General features: G+C 35.8%; 1 protein-coding gene across 2 annotated transcripts; it reads left to right on the top strand.

Moving 5' to 3' along the window:
• Positions 1–696: 696 nt before the first annotated feature.
• Positions 697–6,634, top strand: LOC123525039 (membrane progestin receptor alpha-like). 2 transcript variants are annotated; one of them, XM_045303717.2, is made up of 3 exons: positions 697–1,011; positions 1,239–3,563; positions 4,135–6,634. In XM_045303717.2, the coding sequence occupies exon 3, from the start codon at positions 4,200–4,202 to the stop codon at positions 5,238–5,240; it is 1,041 nt and encodes a 346-aa protein (XP_045159652.2). In that variant the 5' UTR covers positions 697–1,011; positions 1,239–3,563; positions 4,135–4,199; the 3' UTR covers positions 5,241–6,634. The 2 variants fall into 2 exon arrangements, with proteins under 2 accessions (XP_045159652.2, XP_045159653.2); XM_045303718.2 differs by having other exon boundaries at positions 1,239–3,281.
• Positions 6,635–12,444: the final 5,810 nt, after the last annotated feature.

Here is a 12,444-nt window from a genome sequence, read left to right on the forward strand (position 1 = left end):
GTGATAATTCAGTACAAGTTTGGTGAAGTAAAAGCCTAAGACTTCAGGCAAATGTAGGCATTTGGTGGTAATATTCCGTACAATTCCAGGCACTGATGGTGATTTTAGTCTAAGATCATACGCACAGGTGACCATAATGACTAAAACTAAATACATTGTAGTTGCAATCATACTATTATGTAAGGAAGTCTAAAACTGTACGCGTGCAATTATAGGCATTTATGATGATAAAGACAGACTTCTATAACTGCAACTTGTTGCAAAATAGATAATAGAGATTCGAATAAAACGTATGAACTTTTGTTAAATTTACAAAGACGAAAACCCGGTGGCGTTATACATTAATTCTACAGATTTTTTTTTTAAACAGCTCCCAATGGCTCAGCGCGAAACTGTTGTAACTGTATATACATAAAGAACAAGATACAATACTTAAACACTGTGAACACGCTAAATACGTTTTCTTCGTTGTCCTAACCGGCAGATTTTATTTGGAAACATGGCGATAAATTTCTCACTTTTGAGAAAAAAAGGTCAGTGGATAGAAAATTATTAAAGGCTTTCGCGAAACAAAAGGTTTTTTTTTCAAATTGTTTCCATTGATCTGTGATCAAAAAAATGATAGAATGATTAAGCCCTCTATTAAGTAATGTATATATACAAATAGTTATCGATTCCACTTGACCATGACCTACATGTAATTTATAAAGGAAATGTTTCGCGGTTTAGTATTTAATTTAAATATTAAAGTTGCACAGTTGAGAGGAGAAGGGATCGATTTTAATAAATACCTGATCTTGAACATGTAATTTCGTGAACAATGTTTAGAACCTAATCTTAGTGACAGTATTGATATGCTGATGTAATATACATGGAAATACTTTCATATAGTTTTATACACAATGTACGTGTGCTACTTCCTATCGTTAAATGAACTATATATCAGTCATATTTAATACAAAGTTTACTTGCATTAACAAAGTTAAGAATGGAGTGCAGTAACATATAAAGGTAAGATATCAAATTAGTCATATAGTTAAGTTTGAACGTTTTTGTTTAGGTTCGTCAAAACATGTTTTTTTTCTATCTCAAAGAAGATAGCATCATGTGTGTATGTGTAAACATTCGTAGAAGCAGTATCCATGGATACGGCTGGCAAATGATAATGCATTCTATCTTTATGTGTATTCAGAGCTTCTTCTTTTTGTCATATTTATATTTTTTATTGTTATATACAGGATGAGAAAATCGACGATGGCAGCGTTCGTATGGTTTAGGAAACTGTTCCCCAAGCAGCGGACATTAAGCCATCAAGACGTTCTTCCACTATACCGGGAACCAGGCATCTTAAGTGGATACAGACAACCGGGGAAGCCTTGGCATTACTATATAGCTAGTATATTCCAACTACATAATGAGACCGTTAACATCTGGACACATACAGTAGCTTGTTGCATTTTTATATTTAGGCTATATGACATTCTGCACACGTTTGAACTCAAAGCGGACTGTGAAGCCCTTCCATTGGTTGCTTTTAGCGCATGCGTGATCATTAGTACATTTCTTAGCGTCGTTGCACATACTTTTCTTTCCAAGTCGCCACTATGTCATTATGTGTGTTTACTGATGGATTACGCTGGTGTAGGAATATACGGATTAGGCAAATGTATTTTATTCTTCTTCATTTCCAGTCCTCATGATATTTATAAATATTTGGATTGGATCTATCTCCCTTATAATGTCTTTCTATCCTGGGTTGTAATGACAGGTTGCTGTGTCGCAAAACTGTTTTACAAACGGCCTTATCCATTTCAGAGGAGATTAATTCAGCTAGGCGCAGGAGGCTTGCATGCAGTGTTTGGTGGTATACCAATGACCTTACGTTTCATGTATTGTATCAGTGATCCTGGTTGTGAGATAAGCTCATTGGCCCATCACCTCTCATGGATTGTCACTATGATTATTTCACTTTTCTTTTTCTCCAGTCATCTACCTGAAAAGAAATTCCCAGGGTTGTTTGACTATTTTGGTCAAGGACACAGTTTATTTCATGTAATAATTTCTTACACAGTTTTGCTGCAGTACCGATCTGCCCATCATGATATTATACACCGTGATGTTAAAAAGTGGTCATGTCAAGAAACTAATGGCGTCACTATTTTTGCAGCAATTATTTTGTATTGTATTGGCTGTATTGTTATCATACTCTTCTTAAGAAAATACGTAAGAAAGAGAATAGAAAGTGATGAAAAACACCAAAATTAAACCAGTTTCTGCACAACCAAAAACGAGTTTTCTTGTGTTTTATTAAGCTTACTCAAGATCATCGATGATATTGCAGTTGGGAAATTGTATAAATTTTGTTGTAATTTGACAAAAATTTCATTCTCCGTTTCTTTGACGTTAAATGCTCTGATCTACATAAATGCATCAGTTACAATTCAATACACCTGGGAAATAACCATACGCTGAGAAATACGTAAACTCCACAATTCCAGCGTTTTTCCAAAAAAAAAAAAAAAAACAAAGGAAGAAGAAAGCAATTTCGGTAAAAATGGTATTTGCATCGTATATGAATTAAATAAATTCGTCGTTCTTCACAAAAAGACATACATGTATATGGTGAATCTATTTTTCCGAATTGCCGTTGGGACATAGATTCTTTCACTAGGCTACCTTTCATCTCAGACACCTTATCAAAGGAAAAAAAGCAAAGACATGTAACGAATATTTAAAAAAAAAAAAATACGCAGTGAGGAACAGATGGATTTGCACAGTTAACACAACACATTGATATTTTTGTCACAATGATCTTGAAAGCTATTCGACAGCTGTTAAGCTACATAATATAAGGTATAGTCGCAATATCAATGAAACTTTAGAAAACATGTGATATAATGTCTATATGATTCACAACATTTAGTACTATGTTTATCTTTTGTTAATCATGGATGTTTATTTGCCCCAAGTCGAGTAGACAAAAGGAATAGTGCATTTCAGTTTTGGACTCATTACGAAGTGCTGTGATTCTTAAATAACTTAAAAAAATCGACTGCCTAGCTGATTCCTCTTGTAGAAAGGATATAATAATCACATTTTTCAAGTTAAGTTGTGTGCTTAAAATGTTTCAGTTTACTTGTGATTATTTCTTTTTTTTTTCATTTCCAAACGATAATAGGCATCTGTCTCTGTTGCTACAACAAATGATATGTTTTACCACCAACAGTACAAACATTTTTATGGACGTTTAAACAGGCCGTATCCTTTGATCGGATGGATCGGTAGGTTTCATCAAATATAGTTCATATGGAACTTTAAATCAATGTTTGAAAATATAGGTCTTACGTCCATCTGAAAGGAGACATCGATCGTGATCAATAATGAATACATTCTATCGGGTAAATCAATTCATTAATAAATTAAAATCTTTGCCTCTAATTGAAGCTCATAAATACGTAATAAGTTATAACCACACATACCTCGTCACGGTGTCTCGTTTTCAGACCATATAGTTTTTACAAGAGGGTATGAGGAAGTAGGGTGAAACTGACTTAATAACACAGGTAAGTAAATATTTTACTTAAAAGTTCAGTAACTGGCAATCAAATAAAATGAGACACTTGTCTCATAAAAAGTTTCAAGATATCATTTTTGGAAAAAAAGTTTATATATATATATATATATATATATATATGATTAATTAACATTTGGTGTAAATAATATAAAAATATCTGTTTTTATTCTTTATTTAAACTTACAAACTACCTCTATTATAACCTACATATTTTGGTTTCACAATTAACATTTTTTTTTATTTTCACAATTATCAGCTCGAATATCGCAGTCTTTATGCACTTGATAAAAGAATCTATCTATAGAAACATAAACACAGTCAGAATGTAATGAAGAGAAAATAACAATATAAAATGTATTCGAATACATCTTCTTAAGGTAAAAAAACCGTAATGACGCTCGGGAAATTTCGTGCGATTACATAATTTCCGTATCCTACCTCTGTATACTTCGACTGTTAGTGTTGCTGAAACAAACACCCGCCGGGAAACACCTGAAAAACATACGGAGATCAGGTAAAATTACCTAAATAAGCATCAAAAGCAATATTTTCTATTTCAGAAACGGATGGTCTGCTGGGATTATCTGGAAGCTTTCTGTGATGATTAGGGTAACGTTGTAGTAATATGAGTTTAACAGCTTTCAGACGGGTAACATTCAAAGAAACCGAATGGCAGGAACTACTTTTCCAAGCGCAATCATTCGGAAATCATCATGATATTCCGGTTATATACAGGGAGCCTGGTATACTTACGGGATATAGACTTCCGGGAATGTCGTGGCTGTACTATGTTGTGAGCGTATTGCAGTTTCATAATGAGACAATTAATATTTGGACACATACAATAGCAACAGTCATTTTCATACAAAAAATCTTATATATTCTAGAAACAACTGATGTTCAAACTGATTGCGAGGCATTGCCATTGATTTTCTTTGCCGTTTGCGTATCTACAAACTCGTTTCTGAGTGCGTTTGCGCATACTTTTCATTCGAAGTCGCCATTCTGCCACTACATCTGCTTTTTGCTCGATTACGCGGGAGTTGGGTTTTACAGTTTAGGCCAAGGCATATTATTTCTTTACATTTTATGTCCCAACAACGTGTATGAATATTTGGAACGGACATCACTACCCGTGAATGTGTGTTTATCGTGGGTGGTAACGTTAGGCGGTTGCTTATCTAAACTTCTTTACAGGCGCCCTTATCCGTTCAAACGACGACTGATTCAACTTGCCTCAGGATGTATCCACGCCTCTTTCGCTAGCATACCTCTTGTTTCAAGATTAATCTATTGCTTTATTGACAAAGATTGCAAAATTAGTACCTTTTGCAGTCATTTTCTATGGATGGCAACTATGGTATTATGTCTGTTTTTCTTCTCCAGTCATTTGCCAGAAAAGAGAGCCCCAGGAAAGTTTGATTTTATTGGGCAGGGTCATCAGTTGTTTCATGTATTCCAGGCAGTTACAGCACTTCTACAATTCAAGGCTGCCCAAGAAGATGGTAGACTGAATAATGGCGGATCAGCCTGGTCATGCCACTACGTTAATGGAAAGGACCTTGTATCTGCCGTGACAGTGTACGCTTTTGGGTGTATTATGATTATTTTACTGATGGTGAAACTTGTAAGAGAGAGAATAGAATCTGATCAAAAGTCCGCTTGAAAAAAATTATTAAACTTGTCAACGTACCACTAAATATCGTATAATGTTGTAGACTGCGCGTAACTGGACATTAACAAAATGCAGATAAACGCTCCCGGGTATATAAGCGACAATGTTATAAACAGAAATATATTATATGGCAACTATATCGGTGTGGCTCTAAACCTAACCAAAAACAAAAATGGAAATACACTATTTTTAGCTTATCATGCTTCGAACATGTTCCATCGAAATCAAGAATAAACATTATGAAGTAATCACCATATATCATCCTGATATCACCATGGAAACACGAGTTGTTCATGAATCCGCCATCTGCGACATCTACCTCTGGCGACCCAGTACTTACCTCCGACAAAACTGGGTGTAGCTCCGGCTGTTGATAGTTCAGCATATAAAGAGGACACATGCGAACAACCGCGACCATATTTATTATAGCTGACGCTGGCTAAGTGTGATGGTGGTCTACTCCATCCGACAGTCTCGTTATGCAACTGAACACAACGGACAAGCTTCAGACAAGTCTGCGTGGAAAATTCATGGAGATTATTTTATCACCAGTAACTTTACTATTCTCCACAATTAGAAATAAAATGATTTCTACGAATTTTCTATGAAAGATTCTTTACAATGAACTAGTGTAGATATATCCATGTAAAGATTGGAGAAAGCTTTCTTCATTCCGACGAAAAGTTTCAATAGTATATACAAAATATAAATGTTGGCGGACGACGATGGAGTCTACATCTAAAATAACAGCTGGAGTGCTTTAGTATAACCGACCTGCAACTACGAGGCATGTCGTGAATACAAAGAAAAATTGCAGTATCATGTAAAAAATGTGACCTATCTCTAATAATACATTTATACATTTTCAGGAACACCTTATAGCAGTGACTTTTATTCTGAAGATTTAGTTTAGGACCACGTTTTATATAGTATAGTCCTTAACTACACGTATTTAATTTCACTACATGTATATGTTTTGTATATAGAAAGAAAACAAGTTTTCCCTGAATAAGGGTGTTTTATATCCTAATTACTAATATTTAGAAATGACTTTAAGTAAACCCACTCTAACTTTAGAATTATTCCGATTTGAAATCTAGTGCATTATTGCTATATTTTTAATGACGCTTTCAAAGCCTATTGCAATTAGAGAAACCGTTAGCGAACAGCATGGATCCTGACCAGGCTAGTCTGGATCCATGCTGGTCGCAAACTCACTATGTTAGTTTTCTCATGGTGCGGCTCATTTTATAGGCGTTCTTGTGATAACCAAGTTATTTGTGATGTTCTTGTAATTTTTCATCAGCATGGTTATGTGGATTTTACATTTGTGCAATATTTATATTATGTTGTGTATTTATATACGAGAGATTAAAATATATATATTACTAGCTCGGTCTGTTCTAAAATTTTTAATCACAAAACACCCCGCCCCCACCCATCAAAGTGATAAAGCATTAATTTCATTCCCAGGGAGGCACTGCCGCAACCACATTGAAATACAAGGCTCCGTTTTTCAACATTTAGAAATGCCATTTAATGGCAGTGTGCAGTGGTCACTTAACTTTCTAGGCGTAACTTACAATATTCCAAGAAACAACAGATGACTTCTGGTGTTTTGACTACTGTCAGGTCGTTATGGAGGACAATCATATTGCACAGGCACATCCAGTCACATTATACTGACACTAGGCTGATTAGTCCTAGAACTATCCTCTTAATACAATACTGAGCGCCAAGCGAGGATCCTAACGCTACTAGACTACCATTTTTCACGTCTTTGATATGACACGAAAAGTGGGCGCTCTACCACAAGGCTATTAGGTATATATAGTATCTACAATGGAATGATCATATTTTTACAGTATTATAACGAGAGATATCACAAAATGTGATTCATGCCCCATTAAATGTATAATATAAACAAGAGGGTCATTGACCCTAAAGCGTTCACCTGTGTTTAAGGCTTTAAATGTGTTTGTATAACGTAGTGGTACCAGTATTGATAGGTTTCTTCTATGTTAGCCGTCACACACATTCTTTAACCTAGGGCAATAGTAAGACAGTACAACTCAATATCATACGCCAAAAATTAAGGCTCTAGCTATTACTGATTCAGAGAAGAAGATTTTTCAAAGTTTCTTATATAAAAGCCTATAGTAAGCATATGTCACATACAGGGGTAAGGCCATTTTTGACTTTAGGGAAATAATTTGGTCAATTATTGTAGCGAGTTAAACTTTTATATCACATGCCAAATATCAAAGCTCAAGAGAAACAGATTTTTAAAGTGTGATAGCTGATAACCTATTTTTAACCAAAACGACCCATATGTTTGATGAACCGGAACCATTTGAACAACTTTGAAAGAAGGGTACCCAGAGATCGTTTGTGTAAGGTTTCATCAAAATCCATTCAGTGGTTTTGGAGATGTTGTTTAAAGAAATTGTTGAAAAAAAACCACGTCTTCTGGCGGCCGTGTTTTTAACGAATCAGAACAAAAATGAATAAAGGTCTTATGCTTTGCAGTTTATCCATCATTTTTCAAGTAACATGGAATTCATTTGCTTTATTGTTTAAATTCATGTGAAAAAGTGCAGAATAACAAAAGCAATAGCGCCGTAAATAAGCAGTAAGACAGTAAGGGTTCTTCTGTTTTTAAATTCATTCCATTGTCATCTTTCACTATGCAGTAGCATTAATTTAACATTAGTCATGTTAAAGATGTTGCATTAAATTACTGGAAAGAAGGACAAAAAAGCATGTTCTTGCATAAAAACTTACTTTCTAAGTAAAACAGGAGACTGATTTTGTCAGAATAAATAGCAGAATTATGGAACTTGATATCTAAACTAACATATAGTCGTAAAGGTTTGTGTGATACATGAAGAAGTCTAAGATATATCAAGAGGTTCCTGAAATATCAAACGGACATGTTTTCAAAGTGAATAAGGGGAATAATTTTGTTGAAGCAGAAGTCACAGTTACGGGACCTGCTAAATGAACTCGACTTACAACTCTTTCAACCTGGTTGAACTTCCAGTGCAATATCTACAATAGTTGAAGTGATGTTCAAAGAAAACATTAATTTTGCCACATTTTTCTAGTCAGAAAGGGGAATAATTGTGCCAAAATAAAAGCCTGAGTAATAGAATTTAATGTGTAACTTTATATTATGACCTCAGATGTTTGTGTAAAATTTCAATAAACTAGAATGTGTTTGTAGGACACAGGGTGTGCCCCCCACCAACCCCCCTGCTGGAACATTTGTCACAAAAAAGGGGAAATAATTAAAATGTTTGCAGTCTTAATTGGGTACAGCCTCAAAAAAAATATGAAAAGGATTCATTATTCTATACCATATACTTTTTGAGCTATGAGCATCACAAACAAAAAATCCACTATTTTGGCTATTTCAAGGGCCATAACTCTGTAATAAATGCTAAAATTCTCAAGAAGAATGCCAAGTGTGCAAGGTCACATTATGATAAAGACTCAAGCAACGTTTCATGAATTTACATTAAATACTTTCTGAGTGAGGCACATAATTAGGTGAAAATGTGCATTTTTTACTATTTCAGGGCCATAACTCTGGAAATAGGGTGCAGACCCAGATGAAAAATAGTAGGTGCACAAGTTCATATCATGATAAAGACTCATGCAAGGTTTCATCAGTTTATATTAAATGCTTTTTGAGCTAGGCGTTTCACAAAGTGAAAATGTGCATTTTTGACTATTTCAGGGGCCATAAATCTAGAAATAGGGCGCAGACCCAGATTAAAAATAGGAGATGCGCAAGTTCATATCATGATTAAGACTCATGCAAGGTTTCATAAATCTATATCAAATGCTTTTTGAGCTAGGCGTGTCACAAGGTGACAATGTGCATTTTTTTACAATTTCTGGGGCCATAACTCTAACAAGAGGGCCATGATGGCCCTATATTGCTCACCTGAGTACCATTGCTCAAAATGATATGATCTTGAAAGTTTTGACATAGTGCACATAGGCATACACATTAAATATCATCAGGATAAACATTTTCTTGTAACAGTCCCTTTTGACCTAGTCAGGGCCAATTTCCATACCAAGTTTGAGGGTCCTAGGCTCAAATGCTGCATTTTTGTACGAACATGACTATTTCTTACCCTGGAAGACTTAAATAACATTTAAAACCAATCTCATTAGACGCTGCTGACATATATTCATTTACATAAAATAAAGGGAGGTAATTTGTCATAAAATCAGTCAAAAGTTATCTACCATGATTGTCCGAGTCCATCTGATGGCACAAATGACATTTCAAATCAGTATCTTCATTGGTTACTGAGATACACCCGTTTTAATATGAAACAAAGGGAGGTAATTTGACATAAAATCAGTCCATAGCTATCTACCCTGATTGCCTCAGTCCAACTAAAGACAATAATGAAATTTCAAATGAGTTCTATAAATATTTATCGAGATAAATCCATTTTGACTACAATCAGGGGAGGTAATCATGCATTGGTATATGCATGTAGAAGATACAGAGTACAAGCCTATACAACAATATATTAGTAAAGTATTCATATCCATAAATGTTCAATCAAGAATTATCTAATATGACTATTTCTTACCATGGAAGACATAAATAACATTTCAAACCAATCTCATTAGAAGCTGCTAAGGTGTATTCATTTAGATAAAAAATAAAGGGAGGTAATTTGTCATAAATTCAGTCAATATGTATCTTCACTGATTGTCCAAGTCTATCTGTTGACATAAATGAAATTTCAGATCAGTATCTTCATTAGTTATGGAGATATAACCATTTAAATTTGAAATAAAGGGAGGTAATTTGACATAAAATCAGTCCATAGTTAGCTACCCTGATTGTCTCAGTCCAACTAATGACAATAATGAAATTTCAAATAAGTCCTATAAGTACTTACTGATATAAATCCAGTTTGATTACAATCAGGGGAGGTAATCAAATATAAAATAACTCTGGAACCTACAATTGGATCTGACAGATTCGTCATGGAATCCAAGATTTATTGTTGCTGAAGATATTTTAGAGGTTTGTATCAAATCAAACCATAAATGAAGTCTCTATGTGGTTGCAAAAGCCAAAATAGCAAATTTTGGACCTTAAAGGGGCCGTATCTCTGGAACCCATGATGGAATTTGGCCAGTTCAAGAAAAGCACCAAGATCTTGTGGTGATACAAGTTGTGTGCAAGTTTGGTTAAAATCAAATCACAAATGAAGCTGCTATTGTGCAGACAAGGTCAAAATAGCTAATTTTGGCCCTTTCAGGGGCCATAACTCTTGAACCCATTATTGGATCTGGCTGGTCCAAGAAAGGAACCAAGATCTTATGGTGACACAAGTTTTGTGCAAATTTTATTAAATTCAAATCACAAATGAAGCTGCTATTGTGCAGACAAGGTCAAAAATAGCTAATTCTGGCCCTTTCAGGGGCCATAACTCTGGAACCCATAATAGAATCTGGCCAGTTCAATAAAGGAACCAAGATCTTATGGTGATACAAGTTGTGTGCAAGTTTGGTAAAAAGCAAATCATAAATAAAGCTGCTATTGTGCAGACAAGGTCAAAATAGCTAATTTTGGCCCTTTCAGGGGCCATAACTCTGGAACCCATAACGGAATCTGGCCAGTTCAAGAAAGAAATCAAGATCTTATGGTGATACAAGTTGTGTGCAAGTTTGGTAAAACTCAAATCATAAACTAGAAAATGCTTTTGTAAAAAAGCGCATGTCTCCCCCAATGCAAAGTCCTATAGGCAAGAAGTTAATAGGGGTCAGGAGCGAAAGTCAAAGAGACACTGACGGTTGGCTGCAATAGGGATCATCTACTTGGCATGTCCAGTCATCCCGCTAAATTTCAACACTCTTGGCCTAGTGGTTCTCAAGTCACTGTTCAGGCTCCTGTGACCTTGACCTTTAATCAAGTGACCTCAAAATAAGTAGGGGTCATCTACTCTGCATGTCCAATCGTCCTATTAAGTTTCAACATTGTAGGTCAAGTGGTTCTTGAGTTATTTCCAAAAAATGATTTTACATGAACAGGCCACTGTGACCTTGACCTTTAATAGACTGACCCCAAAATCAATAGGGGTCATCTACTCTGCATGTTCAATCATCCTATGAAGTTTCAACATTCTGGGTCAAGTGGTTCTCAAGTTATTGATCGGAACTGGTTATCAATGTTCAGGCCTCTGTGACCTTGACCTTTAATGAAGTGACCCCAAAAACAATAGGGGTCATTTACTCTGCATGAACAATCATCCTATGAAGTTTCAACATTCTGGGTCGAGAGGTTCTCAAGTTATTGATTGGAAATGGTTTTCCATGTTCAGGCCCCTGTGGCCTTGACCTTTAACAGAGTCACCCTAAAATCGTTAGGGGTCATCTACTCTGCATGAACAATCATCCTATGAAGTTTCATCATTCTGGGTCAAGTGGTTCTCAAGTTACTGACAGGAAATGGTTTTCAATGTTCAGGCCCCTGTGACCTTGACCTTTCACAGAGTGACCCCAAAATTGTTAGGGGTCATCTACTCTGCATGAGCAATCATCCTATGAAGTTTCAACATTCTGGGTCAAGTGGTTCTCAAGTTACTGACCGGAAATGGTTTTCAATGTTCAGGCCCCTGTGACCTTGACCTTTAATGGAGTGACCCTAAAATCAATAGGGGTCATCTACTTTGCATGTACAATCATCCCATGAAGTTTCAACATTCTGGGTCAAGTGGTTCTCTAGTTATTGATCGGAAATGGTTTTCCATGTTCAGGCCCCTGTGACCTTGACCTTTGATGGAGTGACCCCAAAATCAATAGGGGTCATCTACTCTTCATGACCAATCATCCTATGAAGTTTCAACAAACTTGGTCAAGTGGTTCTCTAGTTATTGATCGGAAATGGTTTTCAATGTTCAGGCCCCTGTGACCTTGACCTTTGACAGAGTGACCCCAAAATCAATAGGGGTCATCTACTCTTCATGGCCAATCATCCTATGAAGTTTCAACATTCTGGGTCAAGTGGTTCTCTAGTTATTGATCGGAAATGGTTTTCAATGTTCAGGCCCCTGTGACCTTGACCTTTGACGGAGTGACCCCAAAAACACTAGGGGTCGTCTACTACAGCAGCCCTACAACCCTATGAAGTTTGAAGGTTCTAGGTCAAATGGTT

This window comes from Mercenaria mercenaria, chromosome 3 (genome assembly GCF_021730395.1).
Source record: "Mercenaria mercenaria strain notata chromosome 3, MADL_Memer_1, whole genome shotgun sequence".
In the NCBI taxonomy this organism is placed as follows: Eukaryota; Metazoa; Mollusca; class Bivalvia; order Venerida; family Veneridae; genus Mercenaria; species Mercenaria mercenaria.

What these genes read in the sequence shown, in the direction of transcription:
- LOC123525039 (XM_045303717.2), top strand. Translation starts at nt 4,200, where the DNA reads ATGAGTTTAACAGCTTTCAGACGGGTAACATTCAAAGAAACCGAATGG.